Raw genomic sequence first — 17,118 nt, 5'->3', positions numbered from 1 at the left:
CTCAACAACCTATGACATAAAATAGTCATGCAACAAGTTTAGAAACTTGTTCTAATTATCTGTCCCGAAGTACTGTTGCTCTACTCTAAAGGTGTTGTATCTGATGTGTTGATCATTTTTATGGGAAAAAGATCTCCCCCTATCTGTCTATAATGTACTTGTAAAGAGTAATCAAATTCCCTTGCAAGCAACTTTTTTTCTGGAATAACAACCCCAACCATCACAGGGGGGACAGAATCCAAGATGGGGAGCTCCTGTAACGACCTATATCATTACCACTATAGAGATGCTGAAAGGACAATGAAAGGTTAATATAAATTAAAAGTAAGTCTAAAGGCCTTCTTTTTAAGTCCCAGATCCCTGCTTGCTTCTCTGAGATTTGGTGCTGGCAGCCTACAACAATGTGAAGACTACAGTGACATCACTGAAATCTCTTTGTCCTTCCTGTAGGCTGCAGCCTTCCTATTCTCTGAGCATGTGTGTAACTTGATTCTGTCTCCATGCCCACCAGCCAATCAGAAGCAGATCTGGCAGAGGGCAGGGGGGGGAGGGAATGAAACACATGTACAGTATGAAGCAAGGAGGGAAAGGAAGGGAGAATACCTTTTTAGAGATGGCTGCCTGTTCTATAAAATGTGAAGTAAGTGTGACTAAATATTTGATTAGGTGAGCCAAAAGTGTGGCGTTTTTACTAAACAATAGGAGGACTATTGGGCAGTATGCTTTTTAAATTTTGACTTGCATTCTCCTTTAAGTCAGTGCAGCCAGTTTATAATATAAAATATAGCATTTGTAGCCATATTCATTTTTAGAGTTTAGTTCTTCCTTAACAACCACTGTATGTACCCGATCCTGTAGCCAGATGAAAAAATAACAGTTCAGAATTTTTGCATTTTTTCCCTGCTCTCATAAACCAACTGACCCAGTTTGATAAGGGTCCCACCCCTTCTTCCTTTTTTTGTTTTTTACTATTCACGTAATTAAAAAAAAATAATTTCAGATTAATTTTACTCCTTGCTGCAACTCCTTATGGGCATCCTATTCCACCTTGATTTTAGCTTGCCAGATATCTCTTTTGTATGCTTTACTGACTTCCTTACACCTGACAAAACTTTCAGGTGTCCCAGCTTCAAAAGCACATTTTTTTACCAACCTTGACACCAACACTTTTATCAAACCATAAAGGTTTTGCTTTGCAATATCTTTCCTTGCCTACAAGGGGAATATACTGACAAGTACATTTCATTTTCCATGTTTAACCTTTTTAGTGCCACAGGACGTAGAATCTACCTCCTGGGGCACTTCCGGGTTTGGGAGCGGAGAAGCGGCTTTTCAAGCCGCTCCTTCGCTCCCCGCTCGTTCCCCAGCCTCCAGACAATAGTCAGTGGTGGGGAACGAGTGGCCCCTGGGGCGCAATCGCCCAGGGGCCCCATAAGAAAAGGCAGGCACGTGAAATCCAGGCGGATTTCACGATCGCCTTCTGCCTTTCTCTGCTCCCCCCTGCTGGCCCCCCTGCTTCCTGCTGCTCATACTCACTCCCGGACTGCTGCGTGTGTGTCTCCCTGCAGATCAACGATCTCCTACACAGGTAAGTGGCAAAAACACACAAAAACACACATACACACACATAATACACTAATACACACTTATACTCACATTTACACACAAACACATACATTTTAGGGGAGTTGGGAGATTTCAAACATACACAACACTTACACTTACACACACTTACTTGCATACATGCACACAAAACACATTTTACCATGTGTACACTTACACACTTATGTAATTTTGTAAAAAAAATTTTTTTCTAATCGCATCGTTTTTATTCTTGCCTGAAAAAAATGTTTTATTGCCATTGCGGATAGTGTATTCGCTAACCGCACTGCGCAATACCTTTTGTGTATTATTTTGGTGTTTCTACTACATTTTCTGTGATTTTGGCGCATTTTTGGGTATTTTACTGCATGTTTAGCCATTTTATAGCATTTTCAGTTATGCATAGTTCTTGTTCGCTTGACTTTGTCTGTAAAACTTATTTGCCCAAGCCAAAATACGCAGATATTATTAGGCAAAAAAAAATGATTTTAGTGATTTTTTTTTATTTTTTATCAATTGTTGCTTTTTACATTGTTCTTTGTTACTTGTCTTTGCACATGGACATTTTGTCTGCTGTATTTCAATTTGGCATCCTCTGTACCCCACATAGTTTGGTAAATCTATTCATATTGGGCATCAAACTGTTCAGTAGGACTAGTGGCGTTCATAGTAAGAATGTTTTATGTTGGTACGTTACTAAATGTGGGGTACATAATGGGGCAACATGCAAGCTTTGTGACGATTTTCAGAAATGTCACAAAAACTGTTCTGTTTAGCATAGCTTTGTAGTTTGGTAGTTTGCAGTAGAAAGTTTTATTTACCCATTTTTGTTTTGTCAGAATGTGTACTTTCGGAAAATATATGGTTTTCTAGGGTCTCCTTACTGTTAGGGGGTCGTATGGCACATAATACACATACCGGGTGCAAAAACTGCATGAGCCGAAGCATCTTATGTGAAAATTCATATGCACTATTTTTACTTGGGTGCCCCTGTACCCCACATAGTTTGGTAAATCTATGCATATAGGGCATCAAACTGTTCAGTAGACCCCAGGCGTTCATATTTAGAATGTTTTATGTTGATACGGTACAAAATGTGAGGGTACATAATGGGGTAAAATGCAAGCTTTGTGACAATTTTCAGAAATGTCATAAAAACCGTTCTGTTTAGCATAGCTTTGTAGTTTGGTAGTTTGTAGTAGAAAGATGTATTTACCCATTTTTGTTTTGTCAGAATGTGTACTTTCGGAAAATATATGGTTTTCTAGGGTCTCTGTACTGTTAGGGGGTCTTATGCCGCATCATGCACATGCCGGTAGCTTATATTGCAGTGTATACACTTTGTATGCACTAACTTCCTTATGGGGTCTCTAAATGCCAGATACAGTGCTGATCCTATGCACAATGGGCATCAAACTGTTCAGCGGACCCTTGGCTTTCATATTTAGGGTTTGTTTTCTTGGTACCTAATGTTATGTGGGAGATATGGTGCTTGAAAGTGGAAGATTTGATGTGATTTTCAGGTATTTCACCAAAACTAGCAATTTTGGGAAAGCACTGTGACTCTGTAGTTTGAGTAGAAAGACATGGGTACCAATTTTGAATTCGCCCGAATGTGTACTTTCCAAAAATTTATGGTTTTGGGGGGTCAATGTATTTTTTTGTGTTTTTACCCCACAGATAATGCAGTAAACATGTTGAATTTTCAGTAGCTAAAGAGACCTCTGGGGCAATCTCTATGTACTGACGTCCTTATGGGGTCTCTAAATGCCAGATACAGTGCTGATCCTATGCACAATGGGCATCAAACTGTTCAGCGGACCCTTGGCTTTCATATTTAGGGTGTGTTTTCTTGGTACCTAATGTTATGTGGGAGATATGGTGCTTGAAAGTGGAAGATTTGATGTGATTTTCAGGTATTTCACCAAAACTAGCAATTTTGGGAAAGCACTGCGACTCTGTAGTTTGGAGTAGAAAGACATGGGTACCAATTTTGAATTTGCCCGAATGTGTACTTTCCAAAATTATATGGTTTTGGGGGGTCAATGTATTTTTTTATGTTTTTAGCCCACAGAAAATGCAGTAAATGTGTTGAATTTTCAGTAGCTAAAGAGATCTCCTGGGCAATTTGTATGCACTAACTTCCTTATGGGGTCTCTAAATGCCAGATACATTGGTGATCCTATGCACAATGGGCATGAAACTGTTCAGCGGACCCTTGGCTTTCATATTTAGGGTGTGTTCTTTTGGTACCTAATGTTATGTGGGAGATAAGGTGCTTGAAAGTGGAAGATTTGATGTGATTTTTAGGTATTTCATCAAAACTGGCAATTTTGGGAAAGAATTGCGACTCAGTAGTTTGGAGTAGAAAGACATGGGCACCAATTTTGAATTCGTCCGAATGTGTACTTTCCAAAAATATATGGTTTTGGGGGGGTCAATGTATTTTTTTGTGTTTTTACCCCACAGAAAATGCAGTAAATGTGTTGAATTTTCAGTAGCTATAGAGATCTCCTGGGCAATTTGTATGTACTAACTTCCTTTTGGGGTTTCTAAATTCCAGATACATCGGTGATCCTATGCACAATGGGCATCAAACTGTTCAGTGGACCCCTTGCTTTCATATTTAGGGTGTGTTTTCTTCGTACCTAATGTTATGTGGGAGATAAGGTGCTTGAAAATGGAAGATTTGAGGTGATTTTTTAGAATTTTCATAATTTTTTATAGAAAATGCTAAATTCAGTAAAGCATTCTTAATGAGTTGGAAGACATATTTACCCATTTCGGATTCGTCAGAATGTGTAGTTTTCAAAAATGTATGGTTTCCTGGGGTAAACCTAATGTTCCAGGATTTTTGGCTTTGGAATGTAAAGTATGCCGTATTCTGCTGTAATGCTTTGAAAATTTAGTAATTTACTGCTGGGAGTTTTTGATCTATAGAAGTCAGAAATCTCAATAAAACTATACATATCAGGTACTGGCACGTTCGGGAGACATGAGGCTTTCCAAATCAGTTGAATTTTTGTCCATAAAATAAAATGTGTTTCTGGTAGAAATCCTTATATCATGAAAAATAGCATTTTTTCTTTTTTTTTTTGTATTTCAAGCTCTAAATCTTGTTCCAGAAGTGGAAATACACAAAAACTCAGGTAGATTTGGAAAGCTCAGGTTCTCCTGAAAAAAACAATATATAGTTTGCCTACCTAAACTTAACCCTGCCCCCAGTAAAAGCCCCTACATTGAGAGAGCACAGAATGTTTACAAAACGTCTGGCACTGGGGGGAACTGAAATGACGAATTCGGCTGGCACTTAAAGGGTTAATGCCACATGAAGGCATTTCCAGTAAATATATTGTAGAGATGCACTCAGCAAAGTTTTCACACCTAAAATTTAGTGTTTTAGTTACTTTCTTATGTTATGTTCCATGTTATTATCACTGTTGGCATAGGCTAGAACAGTGCTTCTGGGGTACTGAAGACTGGAATTTTTCTGGGCAGTTTTGACCACTTCTCTTTTTTTAAACCACATCCATGTTATCGCAAGAGCTTTAATGGTGGTAGCCAAAAAAACAAATAATTTGTGCTCACTGCAGGGATATTGCCTTTGACTCATATGTGAAAACAGTTTATGTTATATTTTGCCACACCCTTAAATCCATATGCCTCCTCCCCTGTGAATAGCACAGCAAACCCCAGCACATAATTACATACATTACGGAACCCCCTAACAAACTCCCAGAACAAGGCAGGCTAGGGCAGGCAGAGTATGGCGCACACACAGACAGCATAGGGAAGGCAGAGTATGGCGCACACACAGACAGCATAGGGCAGGCAGAGTATAGCACACACAGGCAGGGCAGGCAGAATATGCAGAAGGAAGGCAAGAGGGAAACCTAGAATATCTATTTAAGTAACTGATTATGACCACTCCAAGTTGAACAGTTTGTACTGCACTACATACAGTGACATAATGCCATCACTGCTCCAACAGTATGAGGTGTGAACAGGGGGAGATCTTACAGTCTGAGTCTAGGGTCTCACAGGTGTGAACAATACAGGGGATTAAAGGTGTGAACAATACAGGAATGTACAGGTTTGAACAATAGAGGAATGTACAGGTTTGTATAATACAGGGCTTTACAGCCTGAATCCGAGGTGTGAACAATGCAGGGGCCAGTTAATATCACTACTGGTACAATTTAAAACTTACACAAAGGTTAAGTAGTCACAGCAGCTAAACAGATAGGGGCCACACAAGAGTTGGCCAGGGGCTTTCAGTTGTACAGCAATGGACATAAAAGGGAGCACAGAAGCAGATCCCAATCCTACTTCCAAAACTTTTATTGCTGCACAGAAAGAAGAACTTCCCTTCTGGCCATTTTTTGCAACAGTGATTCTGAGCTGTTAGTTTAAAAAAAAACCATCCACCCTCCTTCCTTCTCCATGACAGCCACACAGTTAGTAGACAGCAGAGGCAAAGCGAGAGAAAAGCAGGTACAACCAGACTACATATATGCAGATGTGTTATATGTACTGGTATGGTATTTGCTATATAAGAGCCGACATGCATTTTTCTCCATAAAACAATAAATGAAGGAGCAATCAGATTGTGTTCAGTTGTTCCTCCATTTATTGTTGAATAACAGGAAATAATAAACTAAGCAAATAAAAATTTTTGGGGGACCATGCCATATGGTGTAGGGCAGACTATACACAATTTTTACTCACCAGAAGCAGACATTTTTACATGTAGGTAACATAGTAAGTTGGGTTGAAAAAAGACATACGTCCATCAAGGTCAACCATAATGCCTATATATAACCTGCCTAACTACTAGTTGATCCAGAGGAAGGCAAAAAACCCCATCTGAAGCCTCTCTAATTTGCCGCAGAGGGGAAAAAATTCCTTCCTGACTCCAAGATGGCAATCGGACCAGTCCCTGGATCAACTTGTACTAAGAGCTATCTCCCATAACCCTGTATTCCCTCACTTGCTAAGAATCCATCCAGCCCCTTCTTAAAGCTATATAATGTATCAGCCAGTACAACTGATTCGGGGAGGGAATTCCACAACTTCACAGCTCTTACTGTAAAAAATCCTTTCCGAATATTTAAATGGAACCTCCCTTCTTCTAAACGGAGTGGGTGCCCTCGTGTCCGTTGGAAGGACCTACTGGTAAATAAAACATTAGAAAGGTAATTATATGATCCCTTTATATATTTATACATAGTTATCATGTCACCTCTTAAGCGCCTCTTCTCCAGTGTAAACAGACTCAACTTTTCCAGTCTTTCTTCATAACTGAGACTTTCCATACCCTTTACCAGCTTAGTTGCCCTTCTCTGGACCCTCTCTAACTCAATAATGTCCCGTTTGAGCACTGGAGACCAAAACTGAACAGCATATTCTAGATAGGGCCTTACCAGCGCTCTGTAAAGGGAAAGAATAACCCCCTCCTCCCGTGAATCTATACCCCTTTTAATACAGCTCAAAACCTTGTTTACCCTTGCAGCTGCTGCCTGGCATTGCTTGCTACAGCTAAGTTTATTATCTACAAGGACTCCAAGGTCCTTCTCCATTATGGATTTGCCTAGTGCAGTCCCATTAAGGGTATACGGGGCTTGCATATTTTTACATCCCAGGTGCATGACCAAGATCCTGCTGCAGGGATGTCACATCCTGGATAGAATTGACTGGTCTGCAGAGTTTTGTGTCATCTGCAAACACTGATACATTACTCATAATACCCTCCCCCAAGTCATTTATGAACAAGTTAAACAAAAGTGGACCCAGTACAGAACCCTGAGGGACCCCACTGAGAACCATATTCCAAATAGAGAATGTGCCATTAACAACCACCCGATCCTGTAGCCAGTTTTCTATCCATGTGCAAATGACTTCACTAAGACCAATAGACCTTAGCTTAGAAAGCAGTCATTTGTGGGGAACGGTATCAAATGCTTTGGCAAAATCCAAATAGATAATATCTACTGCATCCCCACTGTCCAGCTTCTTACTTACCTCATCATAAAAAGCAATTAAATTGGTCTGACATGACCTGTCCTTCATAAAGCCATGCTGATTACTGCTCATAATGGCATTCTCCAGTACATAATTTTGAATGTGATCTCTTAACAAGCTTTCAAATAACTTGCCCACCACTGATGTCAAACTTACAGGCCTATAATTGCCAGGCTGAGATCTTACTCCCTTTTTAAATATAGGAATGACATTCACCTTCTTCCAATCCCTAGGTACCATACCTGATGAAAGCGAGTCTGAGAATATCAGAAACAAGGGCCACTGCAATTCTGCCCCTAGCTCTCTCAGTACCCGAGGGTGTATTCCATCTGGCCCAGGTGCCTTGTGGGTAATCTACATTTAACTAAATACGTGACTTTGAAAAAGAAATGGCTGCACCAGTCATCAGTAAGGTGTTTTTATATTAAAGGGATATATAAATATGCAACTGTTTTGTGTTTTTGCATTGCTAATTTATTTAAATCCCTTTGCAGAATATATTTCCATTGATCTGTACAAAAAAAACCTAATAAATCAACTATGAAAACTTCCAAGAGTTTCCCCTTGAAAAACCAACAATGTTTCCCCAAGGAAACAACAATGTTGCTGTTAAAACTAAATTATTACATCTTTATTCCTGCAGTGATATCAAGCTGATTCCCCTGGGAATAAGACTTGTAGACTTGGTGAGTTCCACTTTAACATTTATCCTCATGCTGCACTGATTTTGGATACTTATAATTTATCACATTTTCCATTTAGATTTTATTCAATTTCACTGTGGGATTTTACACACTAACACACTGATTAGATGTTGATAACACCGAACCCTAACTTTCTCTGTAAACTCACACAAAAACACAAAAATGTATCCCAGTGATGCACTGATTTGTGAACAACAAATTCTCATTCTCAAAACACACCTCCACTGCTGGCATCAAGTTACTTTGCATTCAAAGTAGACAAAATATGCAGATACAGAAAAAAAAAGTATTTTACACACTGTCATATACTTGTATAATCTATTCATGCAGTAGTAGTGCTGTAACAAGTTAGCCATAATTTAGAAAAAGAAAATATTTTTCTTTGTGGTAACATGACACCATTTATTGGCTTACTGACATATGCAAGAATGCAAGCTTTCCAGAAAAAAAATTATGCCTCGTTATCAAGCATTTGCATGATGTTACAGCATCATGCAAATGTCTGCCAAAGAGATTTAATTTTTCCTTGAAAGCTTTCATTTCTAAAAATCAGTTAGCCAATAAATGGTATCACATTACCACTAAAGAACATTGTTTTCTATTTATACAATGTTATTGATAACAAGCAAAAATAAAATTAAAACTCAAATTACCAAATGCTTCCAGCTTGCCAGAGTGAAAGTCATTGAGTAGACTCAAGAGACCCTTCTCCATCTCCTGAACATCAGAAACGTCTGTAAGAAATGAGTGCTGAATTGGAGCAGATGAAACAGCTTTACCCTCTCCTTGAGATTTTGACTTCTCCTTAAAAACTCTTATAAAAAAAACAAAGGGCTATTATTTGCATGCAATGTAGAAACAAATGACAGATAGTATAGTTTGTTTACAATTTTAGTATTGTCTGGATCTTTGATCAATGCCCCACACTGCCATTTAAATAAAGTTATGGCATAAACCTAAGAGTCATCCAGAAACTTGGACTCTGGCACCATGGCCTTTCCATGCATGTGCTGGAAAATCTATGTCCTGTGGCATTTAAGTAATAAAAGGAGGTGCTGGTTTAACTCTGGGCTAAAAAAGTTGCCTCGCGAGGCTTTTTCGGCAATTTGCGCGAAATCGCACCGCCGCGTGTGCCATCCCACCGGCGACTTACATTTTCGCCAGTGGGATGGCAGGGGAAGGCAATGAGACAGATTGTCAGCCTCTTCTAAATAACTGAATCCGGGTGCAGGCACACAAAGTCTCGCATGAGTTGACGGATATTGGCTGCGTGTGCCTTAACCCAATCGGATTCATTGCTTCTGGGTGCAGGCACAATTAGAGCATTTTTCAAGCAGCTTTTCTCTGTATACGTTTCTTTGCAGGTAAAGAAAACCCTGATGCATTCCCTTCCACTCTGCCATGTTTCTTCATTGACAGACATCGGTTAGCCTGTCTGTTCCACGTATCTGCACAGTTAAAGAGAGATCAAGGCTGCACCTCCTTTTAACATTACCATAAGACTGAACCTTCACAATCTAAATTTTTTGTTCAATGATTGCAACAACCAAATTTAAAGGAGAAGGAAAGATACAATTCCTGGGTGTGCCAAAATATTAGGCACCCCCAGGTGATTGTAATCGCTTACCTTATACCCTGGGGCTGGTGCTCCTGTTAAAAGGGTAGCTGCGATTCAGCAACCCTCTTCCTTCTTCAGTGTTTGCTCTGCTTGTGCATGCACAGTAGAGTGAAAACTCTAACTTTAACAAGAAAGCCAGCATTTTCACTGTAACGCGCATGCGCCAGCACTGGGATTCGGAAGAACGAAGACAAACGGAGAAGGATCGCTGCCCCGCAGCTACCCCAGCCTGGTGCGGTTTTCTCCTAACAGGAGCACCAGCCTGGGGTATAAGGTAAGAGACATTTTAACTTTTCTTCTCCTTTAAGTTGTAGGCTAGAAAGAGGTAATAATTCAAATAACAAATAATTCAGATGTCATAGAAAATGCTTTATGAAAACTAAATAACAGGTTATTAAGAACAGGTCCTGAAACATACCAAACGTTAATAAAAGTTGGATTCACTAAACCAAAATGATCTTACCTTTTCAGCTTTGGTTTTTGCCCAGTTGGCTGTGCCACAACATTTGAAAATCCAGTGCTTTTACTAAGTGGCACAGAGTTTCTCTTGGAATTTACTAGAGGGGGAGGGTGACTGGTGGAGGACTTGGGGCTCCTCCTTTTTATCTTCCGCTCATCCATTGAGAGGCAATTTCTAGTCACATGGATTCTATTCATAAAATAAAGCAATAAATCAGCTGTCCAACAGTAAAACTGTATCCACAACAAGACAGAAAAAAATACCTACTTTACATAAGAAAATCATTGTTATTGAAACAGAAAGCTATTGTTGGTATGTATATTCCTGTTTATGTATGCCCGAACATACTGCATATGTTTTATTAAAATATTGCTACTTGTGCATGAATCACTGAGTAAATGCATCACAAGTACAGGCAGAACAAACGTCTTAAAAACAGCAGAAATTAAAGCTTAAGGCACACAGGGTGTTTTGCCCACTGCTGTTATTACATTGCCCCTGTTCAACTGTCGCTGTAAAATATGTTCCTAAATAAAAATGACCTGGCTGATGCCTACAGACCTTCATGCAAAAAAACTTGCTGCATTTTGCCCACTATTCTTTTTCTGCTTGATAATAGTGACAGACAGAACAACCTATATGCCATAACCTAATCAGCATGGTTCATAACTGATGAATGAAAGAAGTTCAGTGGCCCAAAGAGCTTAAAGTTTGGTGGTTAGCTTACAGACATGAATGGGAAGGTTTTGTGTAAAGAAATAATAAAATACCCTGCTACTACTTCAGTGTATATGTTTTTCTTCACAAGAAATAGAGAGAAAATTTTATATGGAATATGAGGCAACGTAACAAACCTACAAATAATCAAGAGTTGTTGAACTAATTTGAATTAGTTGACTGGGGACCACATAGTCACATGACCAGGGACCACATAAACTGCCCCTTTCAGGGAATTTCAGCAACTTGCCCTGAGGCTGCCAAAGTGATGATGATACACCCCCACCCAACTTTTAGAGCCTCCATGGCCCCACTGGATTACCGCAGCATGGCCAATGGGTGCCATCCTGCACCACTTTGTGCCCTCTTCTCAAGATGGTGCACACCAAGCCTTGCAGCAATACTATGCTTTTTCTAATAAGGTACCGCAGTCAGGGTAGTATATAAAGTCCCCAGTAGTGCAGATCAGTAGGGGGAAGGGATCTGAAGAGGGATGAATTATTAAAAAGGGTTCGTTCCTCTTGTAAGATCAAAAATCCTATAGTTTTAAGCAGCATAAAGAACATTTGTCCATCTTTCTAAATATGCTGAAATCACGTGTTCATGAAATGTTTTTCTTTTCAAATCATACCTCCACACTATGCAGTGATAATGGCTAGCTTTACAATACGTAAATCTAGCATCATACATCTAATAACTAGAATGTTTGAGTTAACAATTAAGCAAAGGGGCCTCCATATTGGCTATGTCTCTCTCCTGCTCCATTTCAAGTACATAAGTATTATTTTTAAAAGTGATTTCCTCTTTCTCTGTAATGATAAAACAGTATCATGTACTTAATGGTGTCTAAGTTGCATGAATCCATATTGGTGGCAAAATAATTATTTTAGGCTTATTAAATGCTGAAATATTTTTAGCAGACTTATTGTAACTCTATATTATGGAAACGCCCTTATCTGAAAACGCCCAGGTCCCTGGCATACTGGGTAACGTAAGAATGAATATGTTCAATTACAAAATTAATGAATGTGTAAACTTCACAGAAAAGTCAACGGTTAGACAATTGTAAATAGAACCATAAATTCCATTATGAGCAAGCTTATGTATATTCTTTGTCTGGGGTCCTTTGTTACAAGAATTACGCAGAATAAAACCATAAGGCATGCTAAAAAGTGATGATAAAGAAGTCACTGAGAAATGACTAAACGTAAATTAAATGCTTCTGCGCTATACGTTTCTAAAACATGGACAGTCAAGAACGAAAATAGTGCTCGGGCTTAATAAAATGTTGGCAGCCATTCCCCAAAACATTCAGTATAAACGTCAGTAACACAAGGTCGAGAGTGAGCACAACGTTTCTCGATGAAATAGAATCCTATAAATCCTAGAGCACTCCAAACTGCAGCATACCACCCTGAAGTCCTGATTTTACATGTAACAGCCCACAGTACCGTATCGCAGTTCAACTACCACGCAACGCCATTTAAAAGTATAATTCCTCCGCTAATGAAGGCCAGTGCAGCTAAGGTAGCTGCTAGTTCCTAGTGGCCAATGGGCCGCGCGTGACGTCACAGACAACGTGATGACGTAGCGACGTCTCCAACACGTAACTATCGGCGCCTTTTTCAAATGACTGCTCATGGGTGAGTGCGCTCCTCAGTGGTTTCTCGGGCTGGAGAGGATGGCTGGTTACAGGTAGTTGGCACAGCGCTGTCTGAGTATTGGGTTGCGCTGGGAAGCTTTATTCTTTTCTTACAGGATTAAATGCAGGAGTTTATGAGTTCTTGCCTGAATACTGGGGCACTTGCTGTTCAGTGGAGGCTGTGGATCTTTTACGCACTTGCTGTTCAGTGGAGGCTGTGGATCTTTTACGCACTTGTGTGCTCTTAATATTAGGGGGTTGTTGGAGCCTGCTTATATGTGGAGTGCTTGTATTTTTGGGGTTAAAGGTTGCTGATGAGTTTTGGGCTGTGAATTTTTTTTTTGTTTGAAGGGTGGTTATTTAATTTTTTTTTTCGGTTATGTTGACATGCTGCACAATTTTGAGCTATGGGGAAGAGTTTTGGGGTGTGCTTTGTTTTTGGTGTGTTAGATAATTTTGGGGGCTGTTTTTTTTTTTTTGTGGGGGGATGTTTTTGTGTGCTTAGACCCGGGATGACATAAAAAACATGTGAAGCTAAGCGACTACGTCAGCGACGTAAGGCCTGGGGAACGTCTCTAACATGCAACATTTGGCGCATTCTTCAAATTCTATTAGTACATTTAGAGCCTAGTCAGCATCTTCTTTGCTCGGCTATATAAACAGAACGCATGTGAGTCCAGCTCTTAGTGATTACTGATGGATGCCTGGGGAAGAACACTTTACTGAATGCAGTAAGTGCTTTTAGCTCTTTTGAGTTTAAATGATTCCCATTTGAAGGGGTAGAATAAAATCTGTATTCACTTTTCCTTGTGGGATCTATTTAACAATGTGACTGCAAAGTGACCCCACTACTACTATAGGCACCATCTCCCCCTACTATACCTGCTATCCTACAGCCACAGTCCCTTTCCAGAGGCTATTATCCCACTGCTACTATAGGCACCATCTCTCCCTACTAATACCTGCTATCCCACAGCCACAGTCCCTTCCCAGAGACTATTATCCTACTGCTACTATAGGCACCATCTCCCCCTACTATACCTGCTATCCCACAGCCCCAGTCCCTTCCCAGAGGCTATTATCCCCCCAGTGCTACTATAGGCACCATCTCCCCCTACTATACCTGCTATCCTACAGCCACAGTCCCTTTCCAGAGGCTATTATCCCACTGCTATTATAGGCACCATCTCTCCCTACTAATACCTGCTATCCCACAGCCACAGTCCCTTCCCAGAGACTATTATCCCACTGCTACTATAGGCACCATCTCCCCCTACTATACCTGCTATCCCACAGCCCTAGTCCCTTCCCAGAGGCTATTATCCCACTGCTACTATAGGCACCATCTCCCCCTACTATCCCTGCTATCCCACAGCCCCAGTCCCTTCCCAGAGGCTATTATCCCCCCACTGCTACTATAGGCACCATCTCTCCCTACTATACCTGCTATCCCACAGCCCCAGTCCCTTCCCAGAGGTTATTATCCCCCCACTGCTACTATAGGCACCATCTCCCCCTACTATACCTGCTATCCCACAGCCCCAGTCCCTTCTCAGAGGCTATTATCCCCCCACTGCTACTATAGGCACCATCTCTCCCTACTATACCTGCTATCCCACAGCCCCAGTCCCTTCCCAGAGGCTATTATCCCCCCACTGCTACTATAGGCACCATCTCCCCCTACTATACCTACTATCCCACAGCCCCAGTCCCTTCCCAGAGGCTATTATCCCCCCACTGCTACTATAGGCACCATCCCTCCCAACTATACCTGCTATCCCACAGCCACAGTCCCTTCCCAGAGGCTATTATTCCCCCACTGCTACTATAGGCACCATCTCTCCCTACTATACCTGCTATCCCACAGTTACAATCCCTTCCTATATTCCACTGCTTCTTATGGGCTCTGGACCCAATCTGCACCAGGGTCCGCTGGTTTCTAGATACCTAAACTGACCCTGATTGCTCTCTGCTACCTGTTGCCATAGGAAGAGCACACACTGTTCCAGCTGGAGGAGGGGGATAGAAGCCTTGGAAGCTGCGATTGAATATAAGAACAAATACATTCAAAACAGGCAGAAGGTTCTGATAGACTCCTCTCGGATTCTCACCCAAAGTGAAGCCAACATCATTAAAAAGTTCAGCTCTCTCTCGCCTTCAGAAACCAGATCCATCCTTGTCCGATACTTCAACAAGGTTTGTTGCTTTTATGAAGGAGTGAAAATGTTTTGGAATCTTATAATTCCTATATAGAAGTAATGTCCAACCTATAGCCCTGTAGCATTACCGCTCCCAGAATGCCTCTCGCATTGAGTAGTGATTAAATGGCACACAGTGTGGGGTCTGTGTAAGGAGGGTAATAAGCAGCTGCTGTGGGTTTAGGTTGTTTACCTTCCTTTACATACAGTACCTAGTAGTGGGAAGTCTGCCATTGTAAACCATTCTAGCTTGGGGGCAGTTTGTTCTTTCTTCTACCCTATCAGTACCCAATCAAATGCTGCTGAGAGCAATGCCAACAATGTCTTACGTAGAAAAGGAGCTGTTCTTTTATAAGAAAACCAGCCGGGAGCTGAAAGAGAAGCTAAAAGAGCTGCTTGGAGAACCCAAAGTGGCGGTTTTGAAAAGTATGTATTTTTGTATAGCTGTGCCTGCCTGTGTGAGGGGAAATACAGAATCCCTTCTTCTGAACATTTTATGAATATTATTTCTCTTTACTTGCCGAGACCTTAGGAATTGTAGCTGCCATAGGTTTTTGTTGGCTTTGATCATAAGTTCTTAGGGGCAACTGTTATGCACCTTCTCTGTGCCCTCCAGTTGCACTAGATCCCCAGTTGATTAAAAATTATAAGGGGATCCACAGGTATGTATCGAAGAGTAGTAGGGCCACCAAAAAAAAATTCTGTTGAATTATGACTTTAAAAAGTCAATTATGAGTTTTAACAGCGGGTTTTGTACATTATTATAAGATTAAGTGTTTTATTTTTGGACCTAAAGATTGGTGGCAGATTTGCTATAGAGCCATCAGTTGGAATGTAACTGATATTTAGGTTATATCTTGTTTTTATGGTGCGGTCTGTTATCTCAATAAAACCTGTTATACTTCCTTTCAGGCAATAACACTGCAGCCAAAAAATTGAAATGGACCCCCCAGCTTGAAAGCAACAAAGCTGCTGGAAAAGGAAGAGAGTCTCAACATCCCGGCCTTCAGGGCAATCCTTACAGAGCTGCAGGTGATATTCCCGAAGGTGACCCTAGCACCGGCTTCCCCGGGCTTCCCTCTAGAAGCCATATCTCCAGAAGAGCCAGCTCAGAAGACGAGGAGCCAGGAAATATTCCCACCCAGTCCATATCAAAGATGGAACTGAGCAAAACTCTGTGTCACTCCAGTGAAAATATCCCATAGGGAACTGCTTGCGTGTAATACAGGAACACTGGGGACTTGCTACCTACTAACTGTTTTCAAGACTCTTGACTTCTGTACTTCACATTTAAAGAACTAACAGACTTTCATTGACTGGATATTTAATATCCATGGTAAAAACAGGCCCTGAAATCACTGTTTGCTCTTATTCCCACCCCCCATCCATTTCCCATTGGTCTAAGAGGAGAAAACAGATGATCTTAAAAGAACAGTAGTGCCAAAAAAAGGAAAGGGTATAAAAGTAATTACAGTATAATGTACTGCTGCCCAGCACTGTTAAGCCTACTATAGTTTATATCAGGGGTCCCCAACCTTTCTTACTCATACATAAAATTGTAAAAAGACTTGGAGCGCAACACAAGCACCATAAAAGTTAATGGAGGAGCCAAATAAGGGCTGTGATAGGGTGCATAGAGGCCCCTAATAGCCAATCAGCTTACAGGGGCTTTATTTGGTAGGAAATCTTGTTTTTATTCAACCAAAACTTTCCACCAAGTAAGGAATTCAAAAATAACTGTCTGTTTTGGGGGCACTGGGAGCAACATCCAAGGGGTTGGGGAGCAGCATGTTGCCCCAGAGCCACTGGTTGGGGATCACTGGTTTATTTAAATACCCTATTATGTAACCATTGGGGCAGCCATTCTGCTATGTATCCTGTGCCTTTTCTCCTTTTAAATGGCTGCCCCCATGGCTACACAGCGGGGTATTTATATAAACTATAGTAGGGTTTCTGTAGCAAACACCCCAGCTGTACCGGTGCAGGAATGGTTCCCCCCGGGGCTACAATGCAGGGTATTTATATAAACTATAGTAGGGTTTCTGTAGCAAACTGTTCCTTTAAACAAGTTTAAAATCAAATCTGGCTAGAAATGCTGCATTTACCTACAGAACATTAATAATCCAGTAATAAAGCCTGACACATAACTTGTTGCA

At 40.8% G+C, this 17,118-nt stretch overlaps 2 protein-coding genes across 12 annotated transcripts in view; one reads left to right on the top strand and one right to left on the bottom strand.

Annotated features, from left to right (window-relative positions):
- The window catches only part of ccdc28a (coiled-coil domain containing 28A), a 27,299-nt gene extending 14,618 nt beyond the window's left edge, over positions 1-12,681 (bottom strand). For 4 of the 6 annotated variants that reach the window (XM_004914617.4, XM_012963700.3, XM_018094298.2 and 1 more), the window contains exons 1-3: positions 12,574-12,663; positions 10,409-10,594; positions 8,981-9,141 (exon numbers count right to left, since the gene is read on the bottom strand). In XM_004914617.4, the coding sequence (XP_004914674.2) occupies positions 8,981-9,141; positions 10,409-10,566 (319 nt within the window). In that variant the 5' untranslated portion in view covers positions 10,567-10,594; positions 12,574-12,663. Of the gene's footprint in view, positions 1-8,980; positions 9,142-10,408; positions 10,595-12,532 lie in introns of all 6 variants that reach the window. The other 2 variants (XM_002938987.3, XM_012963697.3) reach the window with 2 other exon arrangements.
- LOC100488210 (kinesin-like protein KIF27) lies at positions 12,679-17,118 on the top strand. Of its 6 annotated transcripts, XR_004222701.1 has the most exons (4): positions 12,741-12,817; positions 13,270-13,495; positions 14,753-14,960; positions 15,875-17,111. XR_004222701.1 is itself a non-coding variant. In XM_002938986.5 (3 exons), exons 1-3 carry the CDS (start codon positions 12,762-12,764, stop codon positions 15,899-15,901), a joined length of 291 nt encoding a protein of 96 aa, XP_002939032.1. In that variant the 5' UTR covers positions 12,735-12,761; the 3' UTR covers positions 15,902-17,111. The 6 variants fall into 6 exon arrangements, 3 of the variants coding, with proteins under 3 accessions (XP_002939032.1, XP_031758089.1, XP_004914673.1); XR_004222702.1 differs by lacking the exon at positions 13,270-13,495 and having other exon boundaries at positions 12,679-12,765; XM_002938986.5 differs by lacking the exon at positions 13,270-13,495 and having other exon boundaries at positions 12,735-12,817.

Source organism: Xenopus tropicalis, chromosome 5 (assembly GCF_000004195.4).
Source record: "Xenopus tropicalis strain Nigerian chromosome 5, UCB_Xtro_10.0, whole genome shotgun sequence".
NCBI lineage: Eukaryota > Metazoa > Chordata > Amphibia > Anura > Pipidae > Xenopus > Xenopus tropicalis.
Note: the sequence above shows the minus strand (reverse complement) of the source record. Positions and strands in the feature narration are given on the sequence as shown.